The sequence below is a fragment of the Rhinolophus ferrumequinum genome, chromosome 23, assembly GCF_004115265.2.
Source record: "Rhinolophus ferrumequinum isolate MPI-CBG mRhiFer1 chromosome 23, mRhiFer1_v1.p, whole genome shotgun sequence".
In the NCBI taxonomy this organism is placed as follows: Eukaryota; Metazoa; Chordata; class Mammalia; order Chiroptera; family Rhinolophidae; genus Rhinolophus; species Rhinolophus ferrumequinum.
The window spans coordinates 41461333-41477051 of NC_046306.1; the positions used below are offsets into that span (position 1 = coordinate 41461333).

Sequence of the window (15719 nt, forward strand, 5' to 3'; positions counted from 1 at the left end):
CGGCCTGTTTCAGCCTCTTGTGACTCCTAGTTTGTGGCTGCATCACTCCAGTCTCTGCCTCCATCTTCATATCCACTTCTCTTGTGTCTCCTGTGTCTTCTTCTTTTCCTATCAGGACACCAGTCATTGGGCTTTGGGCCTACTGGAAGTCCAAGATGATTCCATCTTGACATTCTTAACTAATTACATCTGCAAAGAACTTATTTCCAAATAAGTTCACATTCTGAGGTTCTGGGTGGACTTGAACTTTGGAGGAGACACTATTTAATCCATTCCAGGGGCTGAGGAGGGATTTCTTCATGGTTTATATCCATAGCATCCAGTTCATCTTATTCAGTGATTATTGCTGACACTACTATAGTATTTGTGATGAAATTGATAATATTAATGTTTTTATTTGTGATTTTTCTCATATAAATTGAATGCAAATTACTATAAATATTGTCTCTAAAAACTATTTAACTATGCCAATAAAATATACCTTCCTGATCAAGATTATCCAATCTTTGAAAACTTAAAGATCCCATGACTTTGAGAGTTGAAAATTCACCTCCTTTGATGGAACAGTGTTAAGTGGCAGGCATGGTGTTATAAATGTACATGTGAAGCAATACCAGCTAAACTGTTTCAGTTCAGTTTTGGAATATCCATTAAAGGTCAGTTGTAAGCCTGGCATTTATTTTCAAGTGTAATTGTTGAATTCCTCCATAGAAATTAAGAATGTGATGTAAATACCTACTTTCTGAAGCAACTCCAGGCAACTCATAGGAATTGGAAATTACTTTGTGCATCGGCTCTCTCTGTGAGACGACAGAGAAACCTGGGCAATAGATACAGGCCCAGGACTACTGGTGGAGTGGAGTGGAAAGTCTGGACATGAAAAGTGGCCCCAACCTGTGTATCTCACATTTGCATAGGTTTATGGCCTTAAAAAAAAAATTCCTAAATATAAATGAGTTTTCTGTATTTCAGAATTGTGAAAGCACATATATCCTAATTTTTCATTTTCATTTAAGCAGATTACTAGACAGGTGGTTTTTGGACTTTAAGTGATAATATTTATCTTTAGAATTAATTTTAGAAATAAATCCCACAATTTTTGTTTTGTTTTGCAAAAACGACTGGGTTTGCTGCATCAACAACACATCTAGTGTAGTGTGCAAAAAAAATTTGCATAGGTGTAGGTATATGTGAAAAGTAACAACACTGGGAAACTTGGTGGACAGAAAATATTTTTCAAGTTTAATTTTAAAAATTTTATACACTTCATATAGTAGGAATGGCAATTATCCTTCTTTACTCAAAGATGCCCAGTTCTCTGTCAGTTCAAGGTCATTTTTTTCTAGCTGTAGTGGTAGTGATGTTTGCATCTCCCTTTGTTATTCCTTTTCCAGACCCAACTCTTTTTTTTTTCATTAGGGATTTCTGGGAAAGCTATGGACAGATTCTCTGCCTCAGAGACACTCCATAGAGGCTGGTCAACCACAGGTTTATCTGGCTCTTGTAATGGGTTATTAAAAGCACTTGTTCATCAGATATTTTTTTATTTGTAGATTTAGAAGTATTTTAGCAGGTGTACATTTGCATACAAAAGAGAATAAAAGATAAGAAGTTGAGGCTTTTTCTTTCTCCTTTCAATGTCATCTCTCTGCTATTTCCCTTTATTCAGCATGTTTTCACTTTGTTTTCTCTAGCTATTTCCATTATCTAGACACAAAATGTATATCAAAAAGAAAGAAACAATCTGATCCATACCACTTTGCAGGAAGATCAATGATTGATTGGGTCATCAGTCTGGAATTAATAGCCAAATATAGATTTTAACCCCCTGGGCCCCTTGCCTTACTTTATGTTTTAAACTACAATCTTTTCTACTTTTCAAACTAAATCTTAACACATATTTGAATGTGTAATAGATGCTTGACTGAGAGACCCAGAACTGCAGCTTGAGCATGCATACATGTTTGTTTCTGTGTGTACCAGAACATTCTAATCGAAAATAAGTATTGTTTAGAAATAATTGTTTCATCTAATAATTTTCACTACTCAATAGTTTTCTGACAGTTTGACCTTACTAATGGGAGGAAATGTTTCCCTGGAGTTCCTAAGGAGCCACCCAATCCTCAAATTTGCAGACTTAGAATTTACTTGCCTGTTGAGAAAATTATTTTTTTTCCTCCTTGGAAATATATGGACCTACCTTGTTTATAGCAGGCTAATTTGAACCTTGTAGCTTTTTGCTTTATGAAGTTGGCCTCCTACTCAAGTCTTCTAGACTATTCTTGGAAGATGTCCAAATTGTTTGTGCACCCCTAGTAAAAAGTATACTCTTGCTTCCAAAGAGTCAGAAACCTGGTCCATTTGATTCAGACAGCTACTTAAAAATCTCCATGCAGCTGTTGCAGCCTCCTTTGATAGTATGTTCTGGGGTCTCTCAACTCTTTGAACTAAGTGAGCTTTTCCTAACATCTAGCTTGTATCTGTTGGCTGAAGTTTTTCACAGAGTTTTCTTGCAACACAGAAAGAAATTGCTCACTACCATCTAGTTTCAACGTTGTAAGTATGTTCTGTTTGGCCTGTGCAGTTTTTTATTTTTTCATTTAAAAAAGCCAAAGTTGGCACTTCCCCAAGTGGCAGCAATTGGCTGTAGTCAGAACAGCTGTCCCCTCGAGAGGGCATGTACATGCTCTCCAGCCTGCTACAAGCTCACCTTTCCCACTGCGCCCACCCGACCGGAGTCACTTACCGTGTTTCCCTAAAAATAAGATTTAGCCAGACAGTCAGCTCTAATACGTCTTTTGGAGCAAAAATTAATATAAAACTTGGTCTTACTTTACTATAAGACTGGGTATAATATAATATAATATAATATAATATAATATAATATAATATCATATAATACTGGGTCTTATATTAATTTTTGCTCCAAAAGATGCATTAGAGCTGATTGTCTGGCTAGGTCTTATTTTTTGGGAAACAGGGTAGTGTTTATTCCTCCAAGTGAATGCACTTAATCCTTTTAAACTTTGCTTTACCCTTAAACCATTCGAGGAAATGTGTATCAGGGGTGGAAGCAGACAATACATTCAGCAGTTCCCAGCTTGATTTTGTCAAACCTTTACTACTTGGGTTATGGCAGCTACATCCCAGATAAAAATTGTCCAGGCAGGCTCCAAAGACTCTTTGCTTACAGATTGGCCACAGAAGGTTTAAGGATCAAATACCAGTGAGGAGCCATGGTTGGGAAGGGGGTGGGCTATCTCCCTCCAAAACTTGTACAGTTGAAAGTATGCTCTGGCAGCCTGCAAGGGAAAGTCCACACCAGTTAGAGAATCCAAGTCCTTCAATAGGAAGGGGAGGGTACCAGAATGGAAAGTGTGGAACATGGAAATGGCCTATCTTTTCCAGAGTAGTCAAGTGGTCCCTTGCTGCTAACAGTGAATTCACTTCACATTCTTTCTTTGCTAGACCAGTAATAATATCGGTTCTGTCTTGTATTTGGGCAGAATACTTAATCCCCCCAAATCTGAAAATAACGTTACAATTACTAGCTTGATATTTTTTACAAAAATCCCCTCCTGAAAATAAATAGCACATGTTTTCTTTGTTCTGAGAAACATGAGAGCCAGCTCACTAAAGTTAAATGGTTTACCCTAAGATAATAGACAAAAGGAACTTCCAGCTTCCAGCCACCAGGAGCCTTTATCAAGAAGCAACTTTTCCCTCCCTCCCTCCCTTTCTTCCTCCCTTCCTTCCAAAACTTCTATCTTTGCTATTTTTCCTTGACCAAACGAGTTAAATTGAATGTAGGAATAGCATATGGTCATTAAGATCTGGACTTGTATCCTAAAAGCTGAAAAACTTTTTGGTTGATCTTTATAAAATAAAAACGAAAAAAGAACATTTTCACTTTTTTTACAGTGATTCTTTACCTTCTTAGAACTCAGATATTCTGTCTTTGATTTTATTAACCTCCATCACCCCCAGTTACTTTACAACAAATCTGAAATAAAATGGACATTAGAATTAATTGGAAAGTGTTATGATGCCATCCTATTGGAGCCATCCTAAGACAGCGGGGCTGACCTACAGCAAGGAACACTTTCTATCCAGGCCAGTACTGAACACATACAACAGAAGTTACACAAAACAATACTTTCCCTTCTGCATGCACTGCATCTGGTGTTTTCTCTATTAAATATTTCTAAATACTAGTTCCAATGTGCTAAACTGATTTCACAATCCAGCAACGGTTAAAAAATATTGCCTTAGGATTTATTTTCGAGTTAAGAGTCCCTATCTGTACATATTTTAATTATGCAACATTTAATATCTCAAAATAAAATACTTTTTTTATTATTATTAGTTTCAGGTGTACAAAACAATGTAATAGTTCGACATTTATACCCCTCATAAAGTGATAACCCCCCACCCCCAATCTACTACCCCTCTGACATCGCACACAGCCGTTAAATTTCTACTGTCTCTATTCCTTATGCTGTACTCCACTTCCTGTGACTATATATATAAAATTGTAGTTGACATTCATTATTATTCAGCTTCAGGTTCAGGTGTACACTGCAGTGGTCAGGCATATACACCATCCATGAAGTGGTCTCCCTAATAAGACAAGTGTAAATACTTATTTTTATCTTGATTGATTTTCAGTAGGACAAGTTAAGTTATATTTTTATTCTTCAGTGTGATGGTAGTTTTAATCCAGTAATAAGGAGCTTGTGGTTAAGTTCTTAAGTGAAGCCAGCAAAATCAGGAAGGCATCTGATTGCCAGCCCCTGGTGCCAATATCAGGAAACCTTATATCTGTGGCCACATTGAAGATGTGAACGTGGATGCTGTTTTGTTACTGTATGTCTGTGCTACAACTCTAATTCTCCATCTTCCCTTTCATCCAGGTATCCTTGAGACTTGAGGTAATGGGGAAAGTTGTATCATTTGGGTCCTTTACATGATCTCTATTTATTGTTTCCCAGCAGTCTTCCCCACCTTAACCTACAGCAGATGCTACCAGAAGCCCTGCACGGCTGAGGATGTCCTGTGGATCCAAGCGAAGTCCAGGCTGCTGCTGATCCCTTTGGGGCACCTGGCTTTGTTTCCTGCACATGCGCTCTCCGCACACAAGCCTAGCTCTGGATCTCTGAGCTCATCCTGCTATTGCTAAACTTTCCTTACCCTCCTGCTATTCACCCAGCCTAGAAATCCCACACTCAGATTTGAGAGTTTGAGAGCCAGAGCAGGGAGTGCTCTGAAGTACTACCAGACCGATCAAGGAATTCAGTGCTGTTTCTTCTGATTCATTCCTGTAGTGGCTTCTGCAAGGCCTGGAGTGGAGAGAAACCATTTTACTATAAGTTGAACCTATCCACAAACCCACTCAAAGTAATGACTGGAATTTGGCCACCTCAAATAAACATACACAGCTTGTCTTTGAGTCTCAAACACTGGGTTCAACTAAATTGTTTATTTTCAGACTATCTGAAAAAGGGACAGTTCAAAAACATAATTTGCATGCATTTGAAAAGTGTTAGCATTGTAGGAAGAATTTAGGAAACTTCTCTCTAGGTAGTAGAAAATTCAGTATTTCTGTGTATTTTTTCACACCTAAAACAATAATAATTTATCAATATCATCAAATATCCAATGAGTGTTAAAATATTTTTTAAAGTTGTTTTTTTTTTTTTTAAATCCAGTAGCCAAACTACGCGATTGCAATGCATTTGGTTCATGTGTCTCTTAAGTAGGGGGTCCATATAACTTATTATCTAAACTAGGAAACTTTTGATAACAAAAAGAGATTCTGTTAATAATTATACAGGGACAACAAGGCATAAACCTAAATTGTCAGGGACCATTTGGGATATCTGGTCACTTCTACTTTTTTTAAAGTTTGTAAAAAATACATAACATTAAATTTACTATTTTAACCATTTACCAGTTCAGTGATGTTAAGTATATTTATGTTGGTATACAGTAGATCTCTAGAACTTTTTCCTCTTGCAATACTGAAGTACTTTACCCACTAAACACTAATACTCCTCTCCCTTCTCTCCAGCCCTTAGTAATCACCTTTCCACGTTCTGTTTCTATGACTGTGACCACTTTTGATACTTCACATGAGTGGAATCATACAGTATTTGGCATCTTGTGACTGGCTTATTTCACTTAGCATAATGTCTTCAGCGTTCATTCATGCTATAGTATGTAATAGGATTTCCTTCTTTTTATTTTTATTACTAGTTTCAGGTGTACAAAACAATGTACTAGTTAGACTTTCATGCCTCACAAAGTGACAACTCTCCTCCCCCAATCTACTGCCTCCCCTGACATCGTACATATCTATTACAATTCCATTGACTCTATTCCCTATGATGTACTCCATATCCCGTGACTATATATATATTAAATTATAGTTGACATACAATATTATTCAGCTTCAGGTGCACAGTGCAGTGACAAGCATCTACACCGTCCATGAAGTGGTCTCCCTAATAAGACAAGTGTCCATCAGATACCCTACAAAATCTTTACAACATTATTGATTATTTTCCCCAAACTGTCTTTCATGTCCCCGTGGCAATATTGTAGTTACCAATTTATGCTGTCTAATCCCTTCCCCTTCTCCCTCATCCCCACCCCCTCCCATCAATTTTCATAGCAACCATCATTTTTTCCTCTATATCTCTGAGACGATTTGTTTACTTTGCCCATTTATTCAGTTCTTTAGATTCCACATATAAGTGAGATCATATTGTATTTGTCTTTCTCTGTCTGACTTCTTTCACTTAGCATAATGTTCTCTAGGTCCATCCATATCGTTGCAAATGGTAAGATTCAGCCTTCTTTATAGCCGAGTAATACTGCATTGTATAAATGTACCATTGTTCCTTAATCCAGTCGTCTACCGATGGGCATTTCGGTTGTTTCCAAGTCTTGGCTATTGTAAATAGCGCTGCAGTAAACATAGGGGTGCATATATTTTTTCAAATTAGTGTCTTGGATTTCTCTGGATAGATAGCTGAGAGTGGAATTCTGAATCATAAAGTAGTTCCACTTACAGTTTTTTGAGATACCTCCAAAAGTGGCTGCACCAATACGCAATCCCAACAACAGTGTACAAGGGTTCCCTTTTCTGCACATCCTCGCCAGCACTTGTTGTTTGTTGATTTATTGATGATAGCCATTCTGACGGGAGTAAGGTGGCATCTCATTGTGGTTTTTATTTGGATTTCTTTAATGATTAATGAGGTTGAGCATTTTTTCATATGGCTATTGGCAATCTGTATGTTCTGTTTAGAGAAATGTTTCTTCATGTCCTCTGCCCATTTTTTAATTGGTTTTTTTTTTTTGGTGTTGAGTTAAACGAGTGTTGTATAAATTTTGGATATTAAGCCCTTATCGGATGTATCATTGGCAAATACCTTCTCCCATTCAGTAGGCTGCCTTTGTGTTTTATTGATGGTTTGTTTGCTGTGAGAAAACTTTTTAAGTTTGATGTAATCCAATATGTTTATTTTTTCTTTTACTTCTTTTGCCAAAGCGGATGTATCAGTAAAAATATTACGGTAATGTCTGCAAATTTACTCCCTATATTTTCTTCTAGGAGTTTTATGGTTTCAGATCTTACATTTAAGTCTTTAATCCATTTTGAATTTGTTCTTGTATATGGCATGAGGAGATGGTCCAGTTTCATGTTTTTTGCATGTGTCAGTCCAGTTTTCCCAGCACCATTTATTAAATAGACTGTCTTTACCCCAATGTAAATTCTTCCTTCCATTGTCATAGATAAAACGGCTGTATATGAATGGATTTATTTCTGGACTCTCTCTTCTGTTCCATTGATCTATGTGTCTTTTTTTATGCCAGTACCATACTGTTTTGATTACTATAGCCTTGTAGTATGATTTGATGTCAGGTAGCTGTGACTATTCCAGGTCTTTAATGGTTCCATATAAATTTTAGGATTATATGTTGCATTTCTGAGAAAAATGTCATTGGTAGTTGGATAGGAATTGCATTGAATCTATAAATTGCCTTAGGTAGTATTGACATTTTAACTGTATTAATTCTTTCTGTCTACGAACATGGTAGGTGTTTCCATTTATTTGTATCTTTGATTTCTCTCTTCAGTGTCTTATAATTTTCTGAATACAGGTCTTTCACTTCTTTGGTTAAATTTATTCATAGGTATTTTATTGTTTTTGAAGCAATTGTAAATGTGATTGATTTCTTGATTTGTCCTTCTGAAAGTTTATTATTGGTGTATACAAATGCAACTGATTTCTGAGTATTAATTGTATCCTGCTACTTTCCTAAATTCATTTAACAGTTCTAATAGTTTTTGCATGAAGTCTTTGGTGTTCTCTATATATAGTACCATGTCATCTGCATATCATGACAGTTGTACTTCCTCCTTTCCAATTTGGATGCCTTTTATTTCTTTTTCTTGTCTGATTGCTGTGGCTAGAACTTCCAGAACTATGTTGAATAAAAGTGGTGAAAGTGGGCAGCCTTGTCTTGTTCCTGATCTTAAGGGGAAACGTTTTAGCCTTGCCCCGTTGAGTATGATGTTAGTTGTGGGTTTATCATATATGGCCTTTCTTTTATTGAGATATGATCCCTCTATTCCCACTTTGCTAAGACTTTTTATCATAAAAGGCTCCTGGATTTTGTCCAATGCTTTTTCTGCATCTATTGATATAACCATATGATTTTTATTTTTCATTTTGTTAATGTGGTGTGTCACATTAATTGATTTACAGATATTGAACCAACTTTGCATACCAGGAATGAATCCCACTTGATCAATTGTATGATCTTTTTAATGTGCTGCTGAATCCAGTTTGCTAGTATTTTGTTGAGGATATTTGCATCTGTGCTCATTAAGGATGTCAGCCTGTAATTTTCTTTTTTTGTAATGTCTTTGTCTGGTTTTGAGATCAGAGTAATAGCAGCCTCGTAAAATGTACTTGGGAGCCTTCCCTCCTTCTGGATTTTTTAGAATAGTTTGAGGAGAATAGGTGTTAATTCTTTTTTGACTATTTCATAAAATTCACCTGTAAAGCCGTCTCGTCCAGCACTTGTTTTTTGCGAGCTTGTTGATTAATGATTCAATTTCTTTGGTAGTAATTGATCTGTTCAGAGTTTCCGTTTCTTCTTGATTTAGTCTTGGAAGATTGTATGCTTCTAGAAATTTATGCATTTCTTCCAGATTGTGTAATTTGTTGGCACATAATTGCTCATAGTATTTTCTTAAAATTTTTTGTATTACTATGGTATCTGTTGTCACTTCTCTTTCATTTCTAATTTTATTAGTTTGGGTCCTCTCTCTCTTTTTTTGATGAGTCTGGCTAAGGGTTTGTTGATTTTATTTATCTTTTCAAAAACCCAGCTCTTGGTTTTATTGATCCTTTGTATTGTTTTTTGGGTCTCTATTTCATTTGTTTCTGCTCTGATCTTTATTATTTCCTTCCTTGTACTCCCTTTGGTCTTGTTTTGCTGTTCTTTCTCCAGTTCCCTTAGGTGTAAAGATAGACTGTTGATTTGAGATTTTTCTTGTTTCTTTAGATAGGCCTGCATTGCTATGAATTTCCCTCTTAGCACTGCTTTCACTGCATCCCATAGATTTTGGGTAGTTGTGTTTTCATTTTCGTTTGTCTCGAGGTTTCTTTTTATTTCTTCCTTGATTTCATTATTGATCCACTCACTATTTAGTAACATGTATTAAGCCTCCATGTTTTGTGTGTTTTCCCGATTTCTTCTTATAATTGATTTCTAGTTTCATAGCGTTGTGGTTAGAGAAGACGCTTGATATGATTTCAGTCTTCTTAAATTTATTGAGACTTGTTTTGTGGCCTAGCATCTGGTCTATCTTGGAAAATGTTCCTTGTGCACTTGAGAAGAATGTATGTTCTGCTGCTTTGGGCTGAAATGCTCTAAAAATATCGATTAAATTGAACTGGTCTAAAGTGTCATTTAAGGCCACTGTTTCCGTGTTGATTTTCTGTCTGGAGGATCTGTCCATTAGTGACAAAAAGGTGTTGAAGTCTTCTACTACAATAGCACTACTGGTGATCTCTGACTTTATGTCAGTCATAAACTGTTTTATATATTTAGGAGCTCCTATGTTGGGTGCATAGATGTTTACTAGGGTAATGTCTTCTTTTTGGATCGATACCTTTTTTATTATGTAGTGCCCTTCTTTGTCTCTTATTGTAGTCTTCATTTTGAAGTCTATTTTGTCCAACATAAATATTGCAACTCCAACTTTTTTCTCATTTCCATTTGTGTGGAATGTTTTATTCCATCCCTTTACTTTCAGTCTGTGTGTGTCTTTTGATCTGAGATGAGTCTCTTGTAAACAGCATATGCATGGGTTCTGTTTTCTTATCCACTCAGCCATTCTATGTCTTTTGATCGGAGCATGCATCCCATTCACATTTAAAGTGATTATTGATAAGCACATGTTTATTGCCATTTTGTTATTCGTATTTCTAGTCTTCCTTTGTTAGTTTGTTTTCTTTTTTGTTTAAAAAAGCCCTTTTAACATTTCCTGAAGTGCTTTTTTGGTGGTAATGAATTTCTTTAGCTTGTTTTTTTCTGAGAACCTCTTTATCTCTCCTTCAATTTTAAGTGATAGCCTTGCTGGGTAGAGCAATCTTGGTGGTAGGCCTTTGTTTTTCATCACTTTGAATATTCCCTGCCACTTCCTTCTGGCCTGCAGAGTTTCTGTAGAAAAGTCAGCTGACAGTCTTATAGGAGTTCCCTTATATGTAACCCTCTGTCTTTCTCTTTGTCTTTCCCGCTGCTTTTAGGATTCTCTTTTTGTCTTTAATCTTTGCCATTTTAACTGTAATGTATCTTGGTGTGGGCCTGTTTGGGTTCATCTTGTTTGGAACTCTCTGCACTTCCTGGGCTTGTATGTCGATTTCCTTCACCAGGTTAGGGAAGTTTTTGGTCATTATTTCTTCAAATAGGTTTAGATCCATTGCTCTTTCTCTTCTCCTTCTGGTATTTCTATGATGCGAATGTTCTTGCTCTTGATGTTATCCCACAGGTCTCTTAAACTACGTTCATTGTTTTTTATTTTTTATTTTGCTTGTTCCTATGGGTGATTTCTGCTATCTTGTCTTCTAAATCCCTGATCCGATCCTCTGCTTCATCAAATCTACTGGTGATGCCTTCAAGTGTGTTCATTTCAGTTATTGTTTTCTTTAGTTCTAACTAGTTGTTTTTTATGATTTCTCTATCCTTCTTTATGTTCTAACTAAATTCCTTAAACATTCTTATTAGTGTTCTAAACTCTGTCTCTGATACATTGGATGCCTCTGTTTCATTTAGTTCCATTTCTAGAGGTTTCTTCTGATCTTTTATTTGGGACACGTTTCTTTGTTTCCTCATTCTGCCTGTCGCTTTGTGATTGCTTCGATGTATTAGGTAGATCACCTATGTCTCTCAATCATTGCTGGGTGGTCTTATGTAGTATATTTCCTTTATATTCAGATTGCACAGTCTCCCTATTCTCCTGTCCCATGTATTCCAAAGGTGTCACTGTTGAAGTTGGTCTTTAATTGCTTTTGGCTTGTCAGAGGGTGGGATTGACCCTCAGGCTGATTAGCTGGGAGAATTAGCTCTGCTTACAGTGTATGAGCTGCTGTGTGGATGTTGACCCCTCAGAGGAGGCTTGGCCCCTGTGGGCTCTTATGTCTGTGGAAAAATTCTTTTGAGAGTGCTGCTTGTAGATTCAATCAGGTAGTGCAACTGACACTCGCCTCTGGGTGTATTGGTTCTGGTGTCTCTTGGGCGGGGCTCCCACTGAGGACTGTTTCAGCCCTGTCTGTTACAAACCTGTGGCTACCTAGTAGGTGCCTCAAAGCTGTATGCAGTTGGCTGCTGCCTGAGCTGGCGCTGGAGTCGTGTAGGGGTGGTCTCTCTGTGAACTGAGGCTGGGTGCCACCAATATTGGTCCTGAGGCAGTTTAGCAAAATGCCTAGGGCCCACTAGGCCTTTTGCCACCTGTCAGTTGCCCATAAGGCCCTACGATTGAAAGAGGCTCTTTAGGAGCTGTCTGGCTTTTTGACCCAGTGTTGAGGGTGCCCTCAGCGATGCAGCACCAGCTGGGCAGGATGGAGTTCTAGTGAATTACAAGGTGTGATTGGTGATTTTTAAGACGTTAATGCAGATTCAGATCTTACACCAATACCTGGCCTGTGTCCCCCTTGTACAGAATCCCAAGGGCACTGTAGCCAGCCTCCACCTCAAGCTCACAAATTCCCGAAGGCTGCTCTTGAGTGGCTGCGGTGCAGGTTTGGTGTCACTGAACACCACCAAAATGACCCCAGGGTTCTGCGGACCATCTGCTGTTGTAAAAAACCTTTTCCACAGTTTCTGGGCGTGGGGCCAGTCATTCAGGCTCCCAGAGTGCCCCTGGCAATGCAGCTGTATGTGGGCGAGGTGGTGTTACAGGTGGGTAAAGTCTGTGGTCAATGCTTTCTACAAATTCAATGTAATCTCAGCTCCTGGACTAGTGCTAGGCCCACAGCCACTTCACAAAACAAAAACAAAGCAAGGCAAACCAACACCACCAAAAAACAAATACACGCCTACAAAAACACGATAAACAATGATCAAACAGGAGAAACAACAATGTATAAAAGAGATACAAACAGCAGAACTAGACAGAAAAATAATAACCAAAACAATAACAAGACAAACATACCCGAGAAACAACAAAAAGAAAACAGATGAAAGAAAAAGGAACAAAAAGATGAAAGAGAAAGAAAAGAAAGAAAAAAAAAGAAAAAGGAAAAAAGTTAATAATAAACAAGAGGGAGGGGGAAGAAAAAGAGATGGACTAAAAGAAAAGGGAAAAAACAGAAAAAGAAAAGAAGAAAAAAAGGCTCTGCTCACTTTAACTTGCAGGCCACTTGCTCAGCAATAGAGAGTCTCTGGGTGACTCAGCAACAGCTGTGTTGAGGGGAAGGGCCCAGCGCGGCATGTGCTGGCCTCCCTCTCAGGCTCATAGTAATCTGCCTGCAATTGGCTGCCATGGGCTCTGGGGCTGTGCTCACCACCAAAAATCCTCACACGTTGCTACGGGCTGTCCACTGCTGCAAAAACCGACTGTGGAGGAAGGGCCAGGCACCAGGGGCCCAGGGTGCTCCCACCAATGCAGCTCTAGGTGGGCAGGGCAGGCCCCCAGGGCACCACGGGGTGTGGTCAGTGGCCCCCACCAAGTCAGAACAGCATGTGCTCTGCACTGGCAACCAGCCTGCACAAACGCGCCATGAATGCCTTGGCCAGATTGCGCCACCAAGCAGCTCCAGACCCAGCACTGTCAGGAAAACTCTCACTCTCTGCCTGTCCCAATCAGCAGCCTATGGATCAGGTAGAGCAGCCCGATAGGAGCTAGCCTGGCAGCACTGCACACACACTGTGGAAAGCGGGGACCCAAGGCAGTGTGCGCACACGCCCCTGTCTCAGTCAGCTCCTGCTGGAGCTGGAGCGTGCCTGACAGGCCTATCCCTGGCAACCCAGCACAAGCAGTCGATTTACTTCTTTCTTAAAGCTGCATAGTATTCCAGCTATTGTATGTATGTGCCAAATTTTCCTTATACATTCAGCTACTGATGGACATTTGGGTTGCTTCCACCGCTTGGCTTTTGTGAGTAAATGCTGTGATGAATAGGTGTGCCAGTAACTTTTTGAGGTCCTGTTTTCAATTTTTGTGGATATATAATCGGAAGTGGGATTGCTAGATCATGTGGTAATTCTATTTTTTTGTGACTTTCCCCTCCCCCCATCCAGTAATTCTATTTTTAATTTGTTAAGGAAGCTCCATACTATTTTCCATAGTGGTTGTACCATTTAACATTCCAACTGCGCACAAGGATTCCAGCTTACATCCTCAACAACACTTGTTTTTTTTGTTTTTGTTTTTATAGTGACCATGCTGGTGGATATGAGGTGTTATCTCATTGTGGTTGTGATTTACACTTCCCTAATGACAGTGATTTTGAGCATCTTTTCATGTGCTTATTAGCCATTTATATACCTTCTTTGGAGAAATGTCTATTCAAGTCCTTTGCCCATTTTTTTAATCAGGTTATTTGTTTTTGGTTTTTGTTGTCAAGTTATAGAAGTTCCTTACATATTGTGGATATCAACCCCTTATCAAATATATGATTTCAATTAATTTATCCCATTGCATAGAGTTGCCTTTTCACTATATTGTTTCCTTCGACATGCAAAAGTTTTTAGGTTTGATGTAGTCTTATTTGTCTGTTTTTTATTTTGTTGACTATACTTTTGGTCATCCAAGAAATCATTGCCAAATCCATTATCCTGAAGCTTTTATGCTATGTTTTCTCCTAGGAATTCAATAGTTTTAGGTCTTATATTTGTCTTTAATCATTTTGAGTTGATTTTTCTGAGTGGTGTAAGGTGTGGGTCCAACTTCATTCTGTTGCATGTAGATATTGTGCCTTTTTTTAATCTATAGAAACAAAAGCCTACAAGTTGCTGAAGCAGTCTACCCTTCAGGATAATACAAATCAAGTTGAAGGCATATTCCAGAAAGCGGATGCTGCTGCATCACAACTGTCAGGTAAGCAAGGGTGTATTCAGCACTCGAAATCAGTGCCTAGGAGACCTAGGGCAGCTGCCAGCACTGTGTTCAGGGAAGAATGGTCATTCTTTGAAGGTTTCTTGAGTTTACTTTGTAACAGTCAATGGATCAGAATGAGCCAGTACTTTTCCAGTCCTTAACAAACACAAGTTTGGAAATCTTTTCTCCTCAATATGTTGGCCCCTCATGGTGATGGCCCATTCAGACCTTTGGATTCTATCGGGCATGTCATGATAGTAATCTGTCACTAAGTACCACAGAGACTCCGCCCATTTCTTCTCTTCCCACATTTTCCAGTTTCTTAATCATCAGTATAGAGTGTCATCCTAGTGATGTGGGTGTCCATGTGTGTTCCCAGGATTGAGATCTCACAGTCACTGAAGAATAGGAACGCAGATCAGAGAGGCAAAGTTTAAGCAGTACAGTTTTATTGCAAAGCGCAAGAGGAAAGCTCTCTAGAGAGAGGAGGGATCCGAAAATGATACGCCCCACAGGCTAAGCTGCGCCAGAGACTATTTGTCCTTGAGTCTGCAATCTTTGTTTACCGGAGGCTGATTGCCACCCCACCCCCCCACCCCCCCACCCCACCGCCACCCTGTACCTGGGCTGGTGTCTTGGCTAACTCTGCGGTCTGATGTGGTAGCCCAGTCCCCTTCTCCCCATTTTTCTGTCGCTACTTTGAAACTGTTTTCTTTGGCTTTGATGTCCTCTACCGCAGTCCGGTCCCTGACTGCCTATGACTTTCTTATCTCACTAGGCTACCCTCCCTCACCAGAATGTTGTGGGATTTGGGGGTTCTTTAGATAAAAAATACTAAATCCTAGTAACAACTAACTTTAAGCTTAAATATAGTTCCTTCAATCTAGGGTTTTTATTTTAATTGTAATTTTCTCTGATTTCTTATACTTATTATTTTTATTATTTCCAGTGGTTTTTATTTTGTTACACCTTTTTTTAGTATGTCACCTCAACTCCCTTTGTGAAAGTAAATGGATTAATACAGAAGGAAGTATACTTTAACACTTATTTTTACATAAACCACCATGCCATAATTTTACCTATCAGAATGAACAATGAT

The 15719-nt window shown here is 38.5% G+C and overlaps 1 protein-coding gene across 8 annotated transcripts in view; it reads left to right on the forward strand.

Moving 5' to 3' along the window:
* Window positions 1-15719, forward strand: part of KIZ (kizuna centrosomal protein) — a 155756-nt gene that overhangs the window by 117965 nt on the left and 22072 nt on the right. For all 8 annotated transcript variants that reach the window (XM_033094995.1, XM_033094996.1, XM_033094998.1 and 5 more), the window contains one exon: window positions 14516-14620. In XM_033094995.1, the coding sequence (XP_032950886.1) occupies window positions 14516-14620 (105 nt within the window). The remainder of the gene's footprint in view (window positions 1-14515; window positions 14621-15719) is intronic.